At 40.0% G+C, this 21,528-nt stretch overlaps 1 protein-coding gene across 1 annotated transcript in view; it reads right to left on the bottom strand.

Annotated features, from left to right (window-relative positions):
* LOC103277799 (low affinity immunoglobulin epsilon Fc receptor) overlaps window positions 1-21,528 on the bottom strand; it is a 34,486-nt gene that overhangs the window by 5,123 nt on the left and 7,835 nt on the right. The window contains exons 2-7 of the mRNA XM_008104217.3: window positions 16,014-16,154; window positions 10,330-10,452; window positions 7,232-7,294; window positions 2,046-2,099; window positions 507-569; window positions 250-339 (exon numbers count right to left, since the gene is read on the bottom strand). Coding sequence (XP_008102424.2) covers window positions 250-339; window positions 507-569; window positions 2,046-2,099; window positions 7,232-7,294; window positions 10,330-10,452; window positions 16,014-16,154 — 534 coding nt within the window. The remainder of the gene's footprint in view (window positions 1-249; window positions 340-506; window positions 570-2,045; window positions 2,100-7,231; window positions 7,295-10,329; window positions 10,453-16,013; window positions 16,155-21,528) is intronic.

The following is a 21,528-nucleotide window of genomic DNA, read 5'->3' on the forward strand; positions in this document are numbered from 1 at the left end:
TTTGGTGACATGCATATAGCAAAATTATAGATGACCACCTGAAAGAATTCATATTACTAGACTTGAAAATCAGCTGTCTGGTTCTGACTCACAAGGTCAGGTTTCCCATAACTGCTTTTTAGTCACCTCCTATTGAGTTTCTAAAGTGCAGTTCTAAATATCATAGGCATGAGAACTCTGTAATGGCATGCTATGGGTTAAAGAACAAAGGAAAAGTAGGATTGCTGCCAATAAAATCTCACATCTTACCATTCATCTTATGTAGCGCTTCCAGCAGCTTAAAAGTATCTTCCTGGATCCTTTCTTCTGCAGCATCTAAATTAGCCAGATGTTTGCTCACTAGTAATAAAACATTAAGGGAAATAGTTTAATGGAATATGAACTTGACCTTATACAGAGTTGAATCAGTAATGACCTTGTGACCCGCTACAAACAGCTCTATCTCCAGGGATAACCAATCCTGCAACTGCCTACCAAAAATATTTTTAAATTTCAAAACAACGTACCCTCCTTTCCCCTTGTTTCTTGCTGACTCTCCAGCTTCTTCAGCTCTTCAGTTAGCCTTGATCCTGGAAGAAAATTACAGATCACAGCAAAGATATGGGTGAATCCACTATACTTTCCTGATCAAGAAGTGGCCCAAAGGCCACTATTGGATTAGCATCCTTGCAGTGAAGAAGCACTAAGAAATTACAAAGATTTTCTAATAATCCTAGATGCTGACCTACAAACTATCCATACTGCAGAATTATAGTAGTTTGACAGCACATTACCTGCCATGGCTCCATCCTCTGGAATCCTGGAATTGTATTTTGTTTGGGAGTGTTCTTTGATAAAGAAAGGTAAAAATGTCACAAAACTACAAATCCCAGAATTTTATATCATTGAACCATGGCAGTCAACGTGGTGTCAAACTGCTACACAAGGCTAAAATCAGCTGCATTCGCCGGTTCATTCCAGGTCACCCACGGAGCCTGACAGCATGGCTCCATGGGCTCCTGTGTTGCCACGGGAATCCATGGGGGAAAGCATGCTCCACATGCGCTCCACATGTCCTCCATCTGACTGCCCTCAGCTGGAACTGGGCAATGTGAGGCACAAGATTCCCCATGCCCCTCCACAAAGCAGAACACCTCCGGTGGCCATATGACAAGGTCATATTTCTTAGTAATATCAAGAGTAGGCCCACAATCATGTTTACTGACCCTCCCATTGATGTTAATGAGTCTCCCCTAGTTATCCAACTCATTGTTATTACTTGCAATCATAAAAAGCAGAAAATAATGGAAATAAATAGGCAAGCAGCTTCAGGCTTCCCAAAGCAACAGCACTGATACTTTCATCCCAAGTTCAAAACTGCCAGCAGTCTACTCTTTACTGAATGCAGAGCACTGGTCTCACATCCACTCTCTCCCAAAATACAATTTCATTTTCCACTCTACAAAAGCATGCTGAGATAATACAGTACAGATAATACATGGGGGATACGTTCTTAAACCTACAATAGAAGCAGAAAAGCGAGGATAATAGCAAACCCTATTGCAATGTATGTCTTCTGCTAGAATGTATCATAGAATCTCACTGCAGGACCGAAAAAATTGCTAGAGAGGTATCCTCTCTCAGAATTTGCTAGTGTGACTCTATGGTAACTTCTGGCAGAAGCACAGCATAGAATGGTGTGTAGGACCTAGGCAATTCCTATAAAGGACGTATTTTGTCAGATGTGGATAGGTCTTATGGATATCGGAGTCGTATTATAGTCACTCTCTCTGAGTAAATGTTTTTTTCACTTGTTTATTCATTGCTGACTTGTTTATAAATAGTCTTTCCCCAAAACCAATACTCAGTGCCTCGTTACTGTGCTAATTCTAGGAACATATGTCCTCCCTTTAATCAGGTTCCCTTTTCCACAAATCATACCAGATATTTATAACACATAACCAGTCTAACCAAGATGGTCATCTGGCAACTATGGCAGTACTTAATGGAGACTTGGAGGTAGAAAATGAACAGAAGTTGAGAATCATGGCAAAGTCATCACATACCCAAAATGGAGTGGTTGGAACGGAGTCCCTCCAATTGCTTCTCCATCCTGGAGCCTAGAAATGACAGATTCCCGTTAGCAAGGCTTATGTGCTTCAAAGTCCATTGATTGAAAAGAATAAGACGGTAAATGTTTGCATAATCAAATAATGTGGCACACTCTTAAAGAAATGGATTTGCCCCATCATTGGAATAAATGATCACTAGGGCAAATTAAGCCTGAACTCTCTCTAGAATCCAAAATGACTAAACTGAAACTATTGAACTATGGACATGTCATGAGAAGATATGACTCACTAGAATGAACAATTATGCTGTAATAGTTATATTACAGATGGGTAGATTCAATCACTTAATCAGGGAAGCCATAGCACTGAGTCTGCAAGACTTCTGCAAGACGGTTGATGACAGGGTGACCTGAAGATCTCTCATTCATAGAATAATCATTAGTCAAAGTTGACTGAATGGCAGTAAATGTTTCTGAAATGTTTCCTTGTGATATAGGGCCCTTTTCAACTGATCTAAAATATGGACCCAATTTGGCATCCCAATCTGACACCTGATTGGGACTTCCTCGGCTGCGTTGGAGGCGGATTGGGCCAAATGCAGTTTAGTGCCCCAGGGCAGGCACCCTGGATGAACCCCTCTCCCTGTGTCACAGCAGTCCACAGCTGTGACATACCACACATCTTGTTCCCATTGCTTGCTCTGATGTCAGCCAGAGCGAAAGCATGCCAGGGGAGGAAAGTGAAAGGACAGTGGGGCAGGGGACTGACATCCCATGTCCTGGGCTGCCCGAGCCAGGAAACACAGGGTGGCAGCCAGGACAATTGCAGCCAGTTTCATTTGAGAACTAATTCAACTGTTCTGATTGCCCTGAATTGGGAGAAGCCTGAATCCTGGGGCAGCCCTGGGCAGTGTTTACGCCACACAAATGTATCAAGAAAGCATTAATGAAACTGTATACAGAGAACAAAAAAAGTAAAGAAATAGAAAATAACAGTAGCCAATAGGCAATGTCACAATACAGTGCATCAAAGTGTATAAAGATGTATTCAGAAAACAACTATGTAAGTGGAGGCACTTAAAAATCGTATACATAGCCTTTGCAAGGGATTCCATGATTTGACTTAGAAGTGCAGCAATGTCCAAATACATTCAAATCTATCTAACATGACTTGGACCGAAATGTGGTTCTGAACTTCACTGTGAAGGATAGGCTGAACAGCTTGTCTCCTTTACAAATTTGCATCCTTGCTTTTCTTTAAAAAAAATAAATAGTTATGTCTCCCACTGTTCCTTTAGTGGGCTGAAAAGATGTATACCTTCTCTCAGTTTCTGGTAACTTTAACTTCACAGTAATTCTATAAATTAGTCCAGGAAAAGAATAATGGGCCCAGGAAATGTTATGGCTTGATGGAAATTAAAACATGACACTTCCTGAATACAAGGTCAACACTGTTGCCATTCTGGCTTTTGCAGTAGTGGTGTGTAAAATGATGTCTGGAATGAATGCAGTATACCAAAGATGGCCCAATTATAGAATAAATGTGAGGAACTGGGGAGTCCTTGCTTTATCCATTATTAATATTAAATCAAGCGGGGGGTTTTATGTTGGAATCCACCCTGAGTCCCCTTGAGGAGATAGGGCGGAATACAAATAAAGTGTTGTTGTTGTTGTTGTTGTTGTTGTTATTTTCGTGTCAAGGGCAACTTGAGAAACTGCAAGGAGCCCCCGGTGGCGCAGTGGATTAAACCTTTGTGATGGCAGGACTGCTGACTTGAAGGTTGGGTTGCTGACCTGAAGGTTGCTGGTTTGAATCCAACCTGAGAACAACATGGATGAGCTCCCTCTATCAGCTCCAGCTTCATGAGGGGACATGAGAGAAGCCTTCCACAAGGATGGTAAAAACTTCAAAACATCCAGGGGTCCGTCCCCTGGGCAACGTCCTTGCAGGCGGCCAGTTCTCTCACACCAGAAGCGATCTAGCAGGATGACTGGCCCAAATGCATACTCTTTAGTCTTTCTCTGCTCTGTATGGTCAACAGTGAAATTAGTAATTGTGTATATTGCAATATAGTCTCTTATCACTTGATATGAAGTACAGTTTGGGATTATTAAAACAATATCATCATGGTCAAACATGCATTTGAAAAAAAAACTCTTTCAAATGTAACATTGGTTGGGCAGAAGTCAGCACATTCCATAGTAATAAGTTCAAATGGACACCACATGCCAAATAGCATATAATTCAGGTCTATGTTAATAATTGCTTAATTTTTCAAAATCTCTTCCTGAAATAAGTATTGCAAAATGGGGAGGCATTCATATAAGTATACTTCTGCATATAGGGAGATTGTGAAATATCCACAGGAGCTACAAACAGCATGATCTTTCTGCTAGGAGTCACAGTCCTTCTGCATTACTCCAAATGTAAAAAAATCAACTGAATCCAAGGTCCAATAATGGTGTTACACACAAAAGTATATATTTCAGCAGCTGCTCTTATCCTTCCAAGCCCCATCCCAAGAAGCTACTATGGGAGTGGATTATGTTGTGTCCAAGAAAACACATGTTATGCTCAGAACCCTGTTGGACTAAAAAAGTGGCTTGGAAAGGAACAAAAAACAACAAGCAGGGGAAGGGTTTAGCATCTCTGGATTGATCAAACCATTAAGCAGAGGATGAGATAGCACAATGTTATGAGGACAAAGCTGTGTGTGCCACACAGAATATCCTAAATTTCCCTTGTCTGGCCTATTCCATCATTTGGGGGTAGTGAACAGCGTTTTGCCTAATAATAATAATAATAATAATAATAATAATAATAATAATATCATAAACTGGACACAGATGGAACTGGACAAGAAAAACAAGAAAACTCATGACCATTCATCATTCACTGCACCCTCGCAGTGATGTTGACCAGCTATATCTGCCTAGAAGATCGGGGGCAGAGGACTCTTACAAGTAAAACAAGCAGTCAAAGAAGAAGAACATGCCCTGGCAGAATATGTAAAGCAAAGTGAAGAACCTGCTTTGATTGAAGTCAAAAATCAGAAACTCCTCAAAGCACAGCAGACAAAAAACCAGTACAAGAAAGCCACACTACAAACTAGAGCTGACAGCTGGCACAACAAAACATTGCATGGAAAGTTCCTTGACAAAATTGAAGGAAAAGCTGATAAGGAGAAGACCTGGCTATGGCTCACGAACGGGACCCTGAAGAAGGAGACAGAAGGCCTGATCCTTGTAGCCCAGGAGCAAGCCATCAGAACAAATGCAATTAAGGCCAAGATTGAAAAATCAGCTAATGACCCAAAATGCAGACTGTGCAAGGAAACCGACGAAACCATTGATCATATCCTCAGCTGCTGTAAGAAAATTGCACAGACAGACTACAAACAGAGGCACAACTATGTGGCCCAAATGATTCATTGGAACTTATGCCTCAAGTACCACCTCCCAGCAGTAAAGAACTGGTGGGATCACAAACCTGCAAAAGTATTGGAAAATGAGCACGCAAAGATACTGTGGGACTTCCAAATCCAGACTGACAAAGTTCTGAAACACAACACACAAGACATCACAGTTGTGGAAAAGAAAAAGGTTTGGATCATTGATGTCGCCATCCCAGGTGACAGTCGCATTGACGAAAAACAACAGGAAAAACTCAGCCGCTATCAGGACCTCAAGATTGAACTTCAAAGACTCTGGCAGAAACCAGTGCAGGTGGTCCCGGTGGTGATGGGCACATTGGGTGCCGTGCCAAAAGATCTCAGCCGGCATTTGGAAACAATAGACATTAACAAAATTACGATCTGCCAACTGCAAAAGACCACCCTGCTGGGATCTGCGCGTATCATCCGAAAATACATCACACAGTCCTCGACACTTGGGAAGTGTTTGACTTGTGATTTTGTGATATGAAATCCAGCATATCTATCTTGTTTGCTGTGTCATAATAAAATAATAATAATAATAATAATAATAATAATAATAATAATAATAGTTGTTGTTGTTGTTGTTTTTGTTTATTTATACCCCATTTTTTCTCTCCACAAAGGAGACTCAAAGCAGCTTAGATATGGGTCCATTCAGCTCTTGCACATGGATTCATAAGTAAGGGAGAATGCTGTCTTGTCTGTTACCTCAGCCACTAACATTTCTTGATTTGTTCATGTTCCTTCCCAGTGCTTGAAAGGGCCTTATTTACATTTGAGTGCAACATTTACTTCAGTCCGTGTTCAGGTACTAAAATAAGTCCATATGGACAGCAATCTGTAAATTTTGACACAAATTCAAGCATGTTCATATTTAGGGTAGGGCACTACTGCATTAAAAGAACCAAAATCAGATTGGAAGTTCTAACCATTGGTTTTAATCCTTAGACGTTCTGTCTGGTGCACACATTCATGTACCCTCATTCAATGATTTGATACAATTGAATATACTACGTAACTATTAATCTCTTTCTGGAATTGACCTACATTTCTGATGCCAAATAATGTTAAGTTTAAAGCTGCCAGCTTGCTAATTGTGATGCTTCAACAAAGTGAAATGAACTAATACAGTGAGTCTAAAGCTCTGCTTCTTGGATTTTCCCTAGAAAATACAAGCCCCTCATTTATGGAATGCCTTGCCAGTTGAAACTCAAACTATCTGAGACCTACTTGCCTTTCGGAAAGCCTGCAAAACCTTGCTCTTCCGACAAGCTTTCGATGGATGAAAAACTCGGGGCTATGTCTGTTTTTATTGTTGTTTTTATTGTTTTTATTGTTATTTTAAAGCTAAGTGTATTGTTTTAATCTATTTCTGTAAACCGCTCCGAGCCAAACTGGGAGTAGCGGTATACAAGTCTAATAAATAAATAAATAAATAAATAAATACTCTTTCATACAAGATATAGAAATTATAGTAGTACCCAAGTCCTGTAACTCTGTAGTGAGACAGAGACAACAGATAAACTGAAATAATTATATATATGTATTCATTTTTTTTATCTATCCCTTCTCCCCATGTAGCCATTACCATCATGCATTGATTTTATTTTAAAAAAAAGCTAGTGAGTTAACCCTGTGTTTAACATTGGTCTCCTTATGTGAAATTACTCAACCTATAAAAACAGATTCATGCCCAGCGACAGAAATAACACAGAAGTAGGAGATGGCAAAGCTCAGTTCTTACCATTTGCTGTCAATACAGCCTGATGGTCATTCAGCTGTTCTAATTTCCTGGCCATTTCAGAATCTGAAACAACACAAAATCTGATCACCACTGAGCTTGGTTAGTTCACAAAAAGGACAGTCTTGATTTTGACATTTTAGCAACCTTTTTACCACTTGGCAATGTGAGTTGAATGCTTCCTAAGAATCACAAGGAGAAGAGGTTCTTGAAAACACATACTGAAATGTTACTATACAACATATATATCTACAGTATATATCTATATCTATATCTATATATATATATGAGAGATGCCATTTTAAAGTCAGCACCAGGGGTTCTGACTCTTGCTGAGCCCAACAAAAAAAGCTTGCTGGCTCCTGGCACTTAAGACTCAGGCTGATGAAAGCCAGGATTAGGAACTGTGTCCCCGAAATGACCCTCTTTTCAAAGGGAAGGAGAGACTACAGAAACACAGGATGGCACCAAGGAGAGTTCTGTTCCAAAACTAGCCTAACTGTTCCATGGGGCCCAAAGTCAGGGGATAGTCTGAATTTTATGCCAGATTTGGATCTCCCCCAACTGTGGTTAATATAGGCCAAGGCGATGTTAAGACGCCCTTGCTCTGCATTACCCTGGATCAGATCTGTGAGACATTTAGCTGACACAGCTTAATCTGGCTTTACACTGACCTAAGTAATGTAGATATGGCTACAGACTCATCTCAACTGGCTACATCATATCATTGGTAGGAAACAGTATTAGGACCTCATCAAACACAGTCCTCTCCACATTTCTATACACTTCTCATCCATTGAGGACTACGTGCCATGGAGCACATCATATGACGTTTCTTGACTTGCTGGCATCATCTGTAGCATTTCATCCTCAAAATGTGGTTGATGTGTGTAGAAATGGGATAGAAGAGGAGACAGGGAGAAATAATGGTCTACGCCACTGAAGCAATCGAAAATGGGAGAAAGCACTCAAAAACACATGGGATGGGATCTGTCAGATTTGCCCATGTTGTTTCATTGTAGTGTCATGGAGCAATGGGTGTTGCTATGTCTGGTCTTCTGGTGAGCATGGATGATCCAACTCTTATCCCAAATTCTTCAGTTTGAGCCTGGTTCCTTTTTCTTTTTAATGTCACTGACAGAAATTGCACAACGGAAAGCTATCACTGCTCTGCAGTATGCTGTGCTTTCACAATACCACTATTTTAAACCTGTTATTTTTTTAAAAAACTATTGCTGCTACTTCAGAGTTCAGCAGCCATTACTCTTCCCTACATTAGTCATAGTACTTAGGAGTGTTCTTTTTTTCTAGGTGCTTTAAACTAGTATTTGAAAATACATAAATGCATTTTTTCATGTATTAGAAATTTAATGTATACATTCTTTATATTGGCAAGCATTGATGTTTTATGTTAATAATAATCACCTTGTTTGAATGGTAAAGATTGTTAGAAGGATTTATTAGAAGGATATAATTTCTCCTTTTCAGTCTTTCAATTTCAACTCTGAAGAGGAGACAGAGAATCTCTGTGGCCATGATCATTAAAATTTTTTTTCCATTACTGGAAATTTAAATATTAACTAAAGAAGAAACACCTGGAATCCTGTGTCCAATTCTGAGAACCACAATTAAAGGGAGATGTTGACAAGCTGGAATGTGTCCAGAGGAGGGTGACTAAAATGATCAAGGGTCTGGAGAACAAGCCCTATGAGGAGTGGCTTAAAGAACTGGGCATGTTTAGCCTGCAGAAGAGAAGGCTGAGAGGAGATATGATAGCTATGTATAAATATGTGAGGGAAAGTCATAGGGAGGAGGGAGTAAGCTTCTTTTCTGCTGCCCTGGAGACTAGGATGCAGAACAATGGCTTCAAATTACAGGAAAGGAGATTCCACCTGAACATCAGGAAGACCTTCCTCACTGTGAGAGCTATTCAGCAGTGGAACTCTCTGCCCTGGAATGTGGTGGGGCTCCTTCTTTGGAGACTTTTAAGCAGAGGCTGGATGGGCATCTATTGGGGATGCTTTGAATGCGATTTTCCTGCTTCTTGGCAGGGGGTTGGACTGGATGGTCCGTGAGGTCTCTTCCAACACTATGATTCTATGATTCTATGAAGGCGAAATGAAGGGCTTGCAGACTTGCAGTAAACAGATGGTTGTAGAGTTTGGAAATCCCTTTTTGAAGTACCATGGAGTTTTGGAGTTCCGTGATTCTGACAACTTCCTAAATTTTTTAAAAAAGGAATACAGAGTGGGCAGGGACAGAACTTGCCCATATGATGGGTACAAATGCAGGACAAAATGGGGGCAAGGCTGGGGAACATATCCATGATATATTCATAATTATCTGTTTTAGGATGGAACAATACAATTTCAGATGATTCATCCCACCTCCCACCTCCTCATGTGATGAGGTCATTAGTCTCAGATGTTACCAGATTCCATTTACTGTTTGCCCCACATAGCATGAGCTTCTATCAAGAATGGGAATCAAACAACATTTCATTCCTATATTATTATAGTATAAGGTGTATATAGTATAAGCTCGGGCTGTGACGCAGGCTGGAGAGCAGCTGCAATGAATCACTGCAATGAATCACTCTGACCAGGAGGTCATGAGTTCGAGGCCCGCTCGGAGCCTATGTTTGTCTTGTCTTTGTCATTGAATGTTTGCCTATATGTGTAATGTTATCCGCCCTGAGTCCCCTTCGGGGTGAGAAGGGCAGAATATAAATGCTGTAAATAAATAAATAAAAAATAAATATGATAAAAGGCCTTAAGACATAACAATATATCAGGGAAGAAGGACTTTAGCCAACCTGAAACTAACTGAAAGTTTTCAGTCTAAATATTTGAAAACTTTTAAAATGTTGGTAATCTGATGAAAAATATATTACAAATCTGATTTGGTTTCTAACACATAAAAACGTCAAGAAAATTTTATGAACACAAGAGGAAACAATTAAATAATACTAAAAACATATCAAGTTTCAATTTATTTCAGTATGTTTCCCCACTCCCTTTCTTCACTGCTCTTCCCTCCACCCCACCTCCTATATCTTACCTCTTAGAATAGACATAAATAACAGACTCCAGAATCCTTACATTTTGAAATTGTAACTGCAAAAATTATGATCCATAGCAGAACTAAGACAGCATTCACAGCATAGAGGATGGGCAAGGACCTTCTCCCTGAAACACATGTGCGGTACTTCAGGAGGAAACTATCTGTGGACAACAAAAACACATCACATGGAATACCTGGCACAGAGGGAAGTGAGCAGTCAAGGAGCTAGGTAGAGATGCAGAACTCTTCAGAATGCAAATTCATAACAACAGAAACATTATAGAAATCAAGAGATGACACATTAGCCATGTAATACTTTACATTAACAAGCACGTCTTTAATTCTAGAAGGCTTTGTCTAAAAGAGGTGATCTATAGCAACAAATAATGCTCCAGCACAAGAGAGACCAGATGCTTTTCTGTAGCCTGGCTTTTCAAACCCGCTTTTTCTCAGTTGAAGATATTGGAAAATAAAACCCATGACATCCTGAAAGCAGATGATTCTGAGCATCTGCATGGTAAGAGGGACATCAATCCAAAGTTCACTGGATCTTGTAGCCATGACTGCATCCAGTTTTCTGATAAGAAGTGCTACTTCATCTAATTTAATGGTGTATTTTCTTTTATAATGACATCTTATTTTGTAACCTCTCCATGCCTTAACTATTTACTTTAATTGGAGATACCTGATGTGTTGTGATTGAAATTCCATTATTCCTATGTGCCTAACCACCTATCCATGCTATACTGATATTGGTGGTGTGGGTATTTCACTCTCTGCCCTTGGATATCTCTAACACTGGTTCTCTTCCTGCCCAGACAATCGATACAATCGAAAGAAAAAGTTCCAGTTGCTCCCAGGTAAGAATTATCAGGGCATGTTTTTCAGTGAGTTCATCAAGGCAAGTGAGATCAATGAGTTATTCTTAGCATCTTCCTACAGCCCTGCCCCTCCATAACAAGCTTTTTCCAAGATTCATTTGAAGAATTTGTCCATGCTGGTCTAAATTGCCCATTAGTAGCCTTTTCTCCCTCCCAGTGTTCAGCACTAGGGGCTTTGACTCTTGCTGAGCCCAAGAAAAGAGCTTGCTGTCATCTGGCACTTGAGCCTCAGGTTGATGAAAGCCAGGATCAGGAACTGTGCCCTTGAGATGACCCTCTCTTCAAAGGGAAGGAGAGACTACAAAGTCAGCTGTTCATCCAGCAAAAGCTTGTACTAAGGAAGGGAACTTGCTGTTCTCTAACTCATTGAGTAATAACTAGGGCTTCTGACATCACTCCCAAGATGCTGCAGTAGACACAAGAACACAGACTAGAATTATATTATGGCTACTTCTTCAAAAGAAGGCTTTTGCTATGCATTCACCTTTCTCCATTCACATTTGTACAGACAATTCAGATGTCATTGCCTTTAGTAGTTCTTCCATGTTGTCCCATTGCTATGTTTACTATTACTTTTCTCAACATGAGTTGAACAGAAGCTAGATTAATCTTATCCCTTGACAGGTTCAGCATCCACAGAACTCCTTTCAAGCTCAGAACAACTGTAGGAAGAACAATAGCAAAATCAAGAATGGATTAATGGCCCACATGTTGGTGGTGGACCCACTGCCGATTCCATCGCTTCTTACCACAGACAGTTCATTAAGGAACTCTTTTACACCACATAGTTATAGTGCTATGATTCCACCTTAGCTGCTGTGGCAACAGCTTAAGGTATCCTGGCATGGGCAGTTTCACGTTTGCTAGCAGGGATTTCCCTGGTGACTCTGATTAAACCACAGACCCCAGCATTCCATAAGATGCAGTCATAGCAGTTAAAGTGGGATCATAGGCACTGCAATTGTGCAATGTGAAACTGGCAGATATATGACTGCTTTTTGGCTAGTAATGTTAGTAGCTGTCCGCCTTGGAACTATCCAAATGTTTACCAATTGAGGTCAATCATGCTTTCTCCAATTTTCCTAAGTAGAAAACTTCTGGAGAGCTCCAACATGGATCTCGTGACTGTAGTGATCAGAAAGATAAGATTAGCAATCTCATAACACTGTACAATTAAACCTTTTGATTCTAATTTAATTGCCATGGTTGCAACCTTTGGAATCCTAGGATATTTAATTTGAGGCTCTGGAGTATTCCATAGAATTTTACCATGGCAGCTAGAATGGAATCACAGCATTATAACTGTGCAATGTGAAAGAGGCCCAGGGTTTTTCTATACAGTGCATAGCTCAGCCTCATTTTTTTATTCCAAAGTAACTGAGAAAAGACCCAGACTGTCAGAAGATTCTTGGCTCATGGGTAGGGGAAGCTTCAACCTTCCCTCTGCAAAAGTTTATTGTTCTTACATTTGTCCACCCATCTAGCTGAGGTGGAAATCCAGCTGCTACTTGAGAAGGAATTAAAATTAAGGGATAAATGGGTAAAGGAATGTTTTCTTCCCCACAAACTGCCGACCCAATTCAAATCAGGGGCATTCATGTGGTTTTTTTTTTGGAAAAAATGTAATAATGTGGTACCACCTCATGTAAAACTTTTCCAGTCAAAGAGAACCAAGTTAGAAAGAACAGATGGGAGGAGGAACTTATGAGCAAGAAACGTAAGTACTTTTTGTGTAGCCCTTTCCCATTTCCTGTGCCCAGGGAAGCAGCCTGTCTCATGTAAACCATTCAGACAGATATTATTCAAGGACACCAAATGGTTGATTACTTCACTTTTTATAATACCTCTTGCACTGTGAGTGGAGGTGGGGATATTTTCAAGATGTGGATGGTGGAATCTGTGGATGCAAAATCCATTGATATGGAGGAACAATTGAACAAATTTAGGGAACAATAAGCTCCCTCAGTCCCCATTTGCCATGCAGCAGCATCTGCAATTGACAGGAATCTATTGCCCTGTTTTTCAGTATACAGATTATGGATGTTTCCACCACCACCTCTCATACCAGCAATCTACGGCACAGGGAGGAATTTTGACAAGGTCCCTGTTTCTGGCTGTCACACCAAAAATCACTCACAGGAGAGGGTGGGAGCATCAAATAATTGCTTCCCGATGGACAGGGAAAGAAACTCCTGTCAGTCTCAGTGGCTGCTGCCTAGAAAGTGGGATTTGTGGGGGGGGGGGGGGGGGGGGGGGGCTGGGAGTCACTGCATATTCCAAAATTCCTGACAAGATTCTGGCCAGTAAATTATTTATCCCTTAAAATTAGACAACTGAAAACTAGTTAATGCAATTTGAAACAATGTCAATCATAACATGTGTGTAAATTGATGTTGTTACAACGCCACCAGTGGTACCACTCAGGCTTCCGAGAGGAAGGTATTCCATAACAGGAGTGGCATAGCAGAGACTGGGATGCTTACCTCACTACTACATATTGAGTCCTGCTGATCATACAGAACTTTGACCTTGTTCACACCAGCATGGCTATCAGTTGGTGGTTCTGTCTTGATTTGCAAGTGTGGAGGACTTATTACCTAATCTGAAGAGAGAAGGTTGAAATTTCCCCTACACGTGAGCCAAGAGGCTTTAGTTACATGTGACTCAACTGAAATTTGGAGAGGCACAAGACACACACCAACTTGGCTGACACACCTCATCAGACAGGGTGACTTTAGCATCCTAGGACACTTCCACCCCATCTAGAGGACTGATGAGCTTGCTGTCCATCAGATGATGCAAGGGAATTTCCTGTGGAAGCCCACCCCCAACTGGAGTGAAAGTGTCCCTGGATGCTTTTACCCCAACACAGGAGGGTTCCTGTGCTGTGCTGGCACCAATGGAGCAGGCATGGGCCTCCCTGCAATGTCAATGCTTTCCCCGTGTGATGTGGACTTTAAGATAAGGTCATTATTAGAGTTGTAAATGGACAAATGCTTTTCGAATGACACCCCTAAAATTCCTCAACAAGTGGGATGCATGGAGTTGTCTTCCAAACAGTGACTTGTCCAAATTCTGCCCCTAATCAAAAAGAGCAGCTGCAATTTCCTGTTTCCTCTGTTGCAACACTTTTCAATGTAAACAATTCAGAAATTTAGCTCTAATGAATCAATGAGTCCTCTGTGAGATGAGTACACATATCTTCAAACCAACTTCCAAATATCACAAAATAAACAATGATGAAGAGAGAGGAGAGTGTCATAAGGCACAGAGTAGATGTAGTGAATACCCAAATAATAATTAGCAGAGCATATAATGATGTTCATTATAGCAATATCGTGATAATCTCTCCTATTTCTCAATAATGGAACTCAAGATGGCTTTCTAGGTTGTTGTAAATGATTAACATTAAAACTATATAAAATAAATAAAAAGTTTAAATACTAGTAAAAGGGTAATGTATTGATAAAGTTATAACCCAAGTCGAAACCTCTATACAGCTCCACCACCCACTTTCTGGATGTTTGAAAGACCCTGTCCTTAGCCCATCAAACAGAGCTAGGGTCTTAGTTCATACAGAACTAGAAAATATATGTCTGGGTTTTACCAACTCAACTGCAGACAAGGAACACAGGAAGCTGCCAGATCAAACAATGAGTTCATTAAGCATGAAAATGTCTACAATACTCCTTCCTATTCTGGTTCCCTTTATATATTTTGATCTATTATCATTCATTCATTCATTCATTTCTATCCCGCTTTTCTCCCATGGGTGGGACTCAAAGCGACGTACAAAGTTAAAATACATTGGCATACAATACATAATCAACATACACAAATATAAAAATAACCCAGTTTAAACAGATCATATAAAACAGTTAAAACTTACAACAGGCACCATTTAAAAGTATCCATAACCTTCAGCCACTGAGGCTATTTGTAAAACTAAAAAATTATACAGCGCTATAGTGCTATCATTCATAGTAATGGTGACAGGTTTGGGCAGTAATATAATGTTACTCTCTCCAGGAGTCCAAACAGGACTTCCCCATTTCTACCCAAAACAAACCTGGGGCCACGTGCTGTTCTTCTGAGTTGAGGGGCACAAGGAACGGATAGAAAATTCTCTGTTCTTATTTTTAGGAGCCAGTGTGCCTGGCAGGATGCTATAACCCTATCCTCTTGACCTTTAGCTCTATGCAGGCATGCCATTTTGGGCCCCTTCCATACAGCTGTATAAAATCCACATTGAATTGGGTTATATGACAGTGAGGACTCAAATAATCCAGTTCAAATCAGATATTGTGGATTATTGGCCTTGATATTTGGGGTTATATGGCTGTGTGGAAGGGCTCTCATTCTGTTTTTTTTTTTTTTTTGTAATAGAGAATTTGGTTATGTGCGGCTCAGCTGCAGCTTGGAGACGCACACAAACTAAGATGACACAAGGATAGAATAAGAGTTGTAAAGTATTTCATATAATTAGCTTAAAATTTCTCATTTCTCTTTGGATGCCTCCTCGCGTTTCATCCAACTCTAGAAGTTGCAAGTAGTCACTTTTGTTATGTACCATACCAATCGTCTGGCAGTCAAAAGTTCAATTACCCTTAACAACACTATGTCCAGAATTATGTCAGACATTACCCCTTAGCAAAATTATCACTCTCCCCACTTCCCTCTCTGTTTCTCTCTTTTCTGAAAGAACTGAATCTCCTGAGAAAAAAATAACCTAATCTAGAACCCTTAACCTCATAACCAGCCCTCCAGTGGACTTCGTGGCTTTTTTTTCATTGAGGGCAAGAGGTGCCATTTTTGGGATCCTGGCTGGCATGGGTATTTACCTGCCTTTCCTGGGATTGTAGATTCGATCTCAGCATGGTCAGGCTCCTCACACTTCCTGTAGATGCCTCCCGGTGCCATTCTTGCAGTCTCAGCGAGTTGCTCCTCACAATTGCTTTGATACCTCCTCCAGCTCCAGGGACCTTTTAACCAGAAGGAAATGTACACACACATCCAAACTTCCTCTTTTATATTCAGAGCACATGGCTGTCACTTCCATATTAAAGTTCTTGGAAATCTTTGTGTGAAGTGAACAAACTGATTCACAGGGTATCCTTACAAATAAATTTGCTGAGTGGTAAACCCACTTGTAAGTGAAGTTCCGCGTTCTTTTGAATGGTCCCTGACATATTTTGTTTTTATAAGTGTCTGTGTATATTTTTCTTGATTATGTTGAGTTTGTTTTGATAATGCTCTTTGTCGTATTGTACAGGTTGAGTATTCCTTATTGGAAATGCTTGTTACCAGAAGTTTTTTGGATTGTTTCAATGTTGGAATATTTCCATATACAAAGATATCTTGGAAATGGGACTCAGATCTAAACATATACATATTTTACACACAGCTTGAAAGATTTTCTTCTTTTTATTTCTAGGATTCTAAGATTTGTATATTGTATTTTTTTTGTATTGTTAGCCACTTGGAGTCTCTTTTAAGAGGCAAAAAATGGCACCTGAAATAATAGAACAAACACTTAATAACCATAATTGTATGAATAATATTTTTTTAAATTATGCAATAGAGAAAGTTTGTGTACATTGAACTATCAGAATGAAAGGGTGTCACCATGTGGACAATTTTATATTTTGTAGAATCTTGGATTTCATGAATTCAGATAAAGAATGCATAACCTGTATTATTTTAATTTCTGGGGCAATTATTGCAATGGTCTGAAGCCCAAGAAAACTTATTCCAAAGAAAATACATTAGTTTGAATGTCTGCTCATAGGCTTTGGAACTTCCTTCCCAGGAAAGCAGAAACGATCATAATGATTCATATCACACCATTAGTGGGACTCAAGGCAGCTTACAAAATAATAGTAATAATAATAATAATAATAATAATAATAATAATAATAATAATAATAATAATTACAGATTAAAATTCACAAGTTAAAATTGACTGGATAGGCTTGCCAGAAGAGATAGGTTTTCAGTCAAGTCTTAATTAAAGCAAAAGCAGTTTTAAATGACTACAAAGACATCAGCAACAACATATGACACTTATATGAAACTTATTTTCAAAGCAATTAAATCATCTATAGAATAAAATCAATCCCCAAGATTGCATAAACAGCAGCCATGAGGAGTGGGAGGTTTTGGAAGTTCTCATGCAAAAAAAAAACAACAACTTTTGGCCATTCACTGTAGAGGCTTGGTGCCAACTAGATGCCTACTGGTGTCTTACATGTACATAAGTTGAACTTTATTGTCTGATTACGAACATCTGTCTTTAGTCCAAGATTTGTGAAAGTAGAATTATACATCAAACATCTAGATGCTCATAAGAATGTGCATGATCACATTTCCCCTCTCTCTAATCTTGATATGCCCACTATAGAGCTGGTTCTGATCATTGAGATTGGTTTTGTTTTATATTAATGATGTTTTTATACTTCATTGTTTTAATTGTTTAATTAGCTTGTTATATGTTTATTTGTGTTTTAAAATGTGTTTTTATTTGGTTAACTCTGTTTTTATTGGGCTTGGTCCCGCTTGTAAGCTGACCCGAGTCCCTTTGGGAAGACGGTGACAGGATATAAAAATAAAGTTGTTGTTGTTATTGTTATTGTTATTATTATTATTATTACCATCACACATCCAGATGCTCATAAGAATGCGTTTGATTTTGTAAGATTGAAATTCAGTGCAAAAGTTGCAAATTCAACCAATATGTGACTCTACGTGGGAAGATTTATGCTTATGTGAACCTGATGTAGAATCTCAGTACGCAGGAGTTACAGTCACTCCAAGCACTTGCAGTAACAAGTATTACACACTCCTTGTGTGCAGTGATTGGTGGCAGAATCACCTCTGTCTTTTATTGCTTCTATGTGTTAGCAAAAGAAGGAATCTTGAATATATACCAATGATTGATCAAGGATTTTCCCTTTGCCTAGAGGATGTGTATGTGTTTGTGTGAGTTGGTGTGTTCAGCATTGTGAAATATCATACTCAGCCACGAGTTATGAACTATAATATGACTATGCGAAATGGGCTGATCACATCCCAAACAAGTTTGGCAACCAGAAAAGTTTATTTCAAGTTTCACCCAAAGGTAAAACTGTCACGTTTTACCACTGACATGGGAGCCCTCAACAACCACTGATGTCTCCTGCACAGGACCTCTGTCATAGTCACTTTCACCTCCAAGATGGTAGGGACCCAACTGTGGTAGCTGACATTGTCCTCTGACTGTGTGAAAGGGTTCGTTAAAAATCTGTTCTCTTGAAGAGTCATGTACTTCCTTTCTCCGGAGAATTGTGGTTTCTTGCAAAATTCCCCCAAGAGGTTACGTTATTCGGAAACATTGATTCAATGTAAATAAATAAATAAATAAATAAATAAAGTGGGTTATAGCTGGAAACAGGGTTGTTTTAATTAGTGATGTTCCTTGACTGAAGGTCCATTTCAGAGCGATTTATCTGGTACTTTCATCTCAAAAATTCAATCGCTTTAACTGCCATGGCTCAATGCCATTGAATCACAGAAGTGCAGTTTGGTGCAACACTAGCAGTATTTGGAAGAGAAAGCTAAAGGAGTCCATAACATTGAGCCAAAGTAATTAAAGTGTCCGATTGCATTAATTTTACAGTGTAGATGCACTTCTTATCAGTGGAAAATGAGCAGACTTTCAAAGCCTAGCTCATCAACTGATTCCCTTTTACACTTTCCAATGCTTCTCTCCTTTATTTCATGTTCTTTTAAAGCTTGACCATCTTGGATGTGCAGATATGTGCCATCAAGACTTGATGTACATGACTCATTTTGGTGGTTGAGGGAACATTTCTGGAAAATGAGGTTGTGAAAGCAATACGTCCAGTTTATTCTCTGGTAATGCATGACTCTTACATCTCAACAAAAGAAATTTTAATTCCTGAGAATGAAATAATGGACACATGAATTCTAGCTGCTTTATCTGATTCCCAAACAAAAGAACTCACAGGTCGCAACAACTGTAAAATGTCAAGCAGAAGTGACATGCAAACTGTTTGTAAAACAAACCCTAAACTATTTTTTTCATCAATGGCTTTAATCTACTGGAAGCTTCCAGTAGGTGCATTGCATCTAGAACTGATACAAAATGAAAGCCATTAATCGCAAAATCAAGAAATGGCTTAGTCAATGGCTGGTGAGGAAAATGGTAAGCACGCATGGGTATGCCCAGGATTTTTCATTTAAATTTCCTTTCTGACCTCACCAGTGTCCTCTTTAGCTGTACCTGCCTTCTGAAGTTAGGCAAGTGAAGAGAAGGTTTTCCCATACAGAATCAGCACCAGCAAAATCAGCACCAGTACACAATATTCTGCTCCGGAGTTGCCCCAGATCCACCCGATAACTGCCACACCTGCAGTAATATACCGGAGTGAAATTAAAATTGGCACTGCTTTATTCCTTCTCTTCAGGGCATCCACCCCCTTTCCAAGAAGCCCAGCCATGAGATAAACAGAGTTTCAATCCAGCTACCACCTCATAACTGAACCCTAGCGGAGCATCTTGTTCTGGCTACTTGATCTCAGAATTTGCAGCTTCACCAGTGAGCCCTACTGGGGAGGTGCTTGGCCATGAAGATAGACGTAGAAGCCCAAAAAGAAAGATAACCTGAGAAGAAATAAATGTTTTGCCTCCCAATAGTAAGGGGACCAATTTTCCTGTCCAAATGCTACTTTCCTTAAAATTTGTGCACTGAGCAGTATCTCGGGGTGGCATCTTAATGAAGAAACCACTATTTCCATTTGCTCTGTTCTTTGCCTCAGAATTTTGCTTCTTGGGATGGAGACAATTAATATTTTGGCTGCCTGAATAACAAAGTAGGTCCATCTCCAACATTGTTTGGGATGATTTTCAATTGTGTTTTTAGATAGATGATTAAAGAGAAGGAATAAAAACTGGCTACACTGGGTGGGAAGAGGGAATCCTTAGAAAGTGCCTTAGCTAGAGTAGACATGGTGTAGTGGCCTGAGTGACAGATTACAACTCTACAGATTAGTGTTCCAGTTCCCACTCAACTATGGAAACCCACTCCATCAGACTCTCTAATCTTCAGAGGAAGGCAAAGGCAACCCCCCTTCTCTGAAAAAACCTTGCCAAGAAAACCCTGTGATAAATTCAGCTTAGGTGCTGCTACTGGAGGTTTCCTGGGGATGTATGTATGTGACGAATGGATAGATGGATGAACAGATAGCATGAAAGTCTTGAAGAGACCCAGGAGCTGTGAAAATAATGGGATCACATGCAGCCCAGAAGCTATATTAGCTCACTATATTTCTGGACATTGACTCAGATTTCCAAGAAACCAGTGGTGTCAAAAAAGTCTAAAATTCCAGTACCCAAGCTACTGAGATGCCCATGCCCTTAAAACACTGAAACGCTCAAGCCTCGGCCATCATTGGCAACCTCTAAATTTACCTCTAGCACTGCAAGAGAACACTGTCTACTTTTTCCCCACAAGCCAGTGCACCAACCCTGTTGTGCATTAATTCTTGAAGAGACATAAGTGTAAAAGGTAAAAAGGCATAAGGCCCTTTAAGATTTCTATTTTTGGGGAAAGAGTGGGTTGAGACTTGAGGAAAGGTGTGAGAGGTGTATATGTGTCTTCAGGTAATCTGTTGACTTCTGACGATCTCATGAATTACATGGGGTTTTCTATAACAAGAACTACACGAAAGTGCTTTTGCCAGTCTCTTGCCATCAGTCTCCTATCTAAGTATCAACCAGAGAATTGGGCAGGGAGTGGGGGGCACTCAACAGGAGTGCAAGGTGGGTGGTAAGACTGCCAGGGGAATAAGCAAGACTATTGGTTGAAAGATTTATGCATGCTGGGAAGGAAAAAAAAAAACTCTGAAGGTGTTATGGTAATGCGACCTAACATAATCAAAGGTGATGGCGGCAGTGGCTTTGAAGACAGGCTTGAGTGCAAATTTAAACAGGTGAGTGTAATGTTAGTAGGGTTAAACTAAGGCAGGAAAATGCTCACTGGAGCTAGGATATAGCCTTGGTGTGGATAGGGCCTATGACTAGTGGTGGCGAACCTATGGCATGCGTGCCAGAAGAGGCATGCAGCAGCCCCTCTCCTGGCACATGCGCCATCGCCTGCCCCCCCCCCATTTGCCACCCCCTGCTTGCCACCCCTTTCCCCCAGTTTGTGTACTTGATCTCTAAAAGGTTTGCCATCACTGGCCTATGAGATAGTAAGAAAAAGCACCACTCCCTGTACTGTGCAGGGTGGAGTCATGCAAGTGGGCTTAAAGGTTGTAACAGAAGTTTTCTGCAATACTATTGACTTTTTTTATCTGG

This window comes from Anolis carolinensis, chromosome 2 (assembly GCF_035594765.1).
Source record: "Anolis carolinensis isolate JA03-04 chromosome 2, rAnoCar3.1.pri, whole genome shotgun sequence".
NCBI lineage: Eukaryota > Metazoa > Chordata > Lepidosauria > Squamata > Dactyloidae > Anolis > Anolis carolinensis.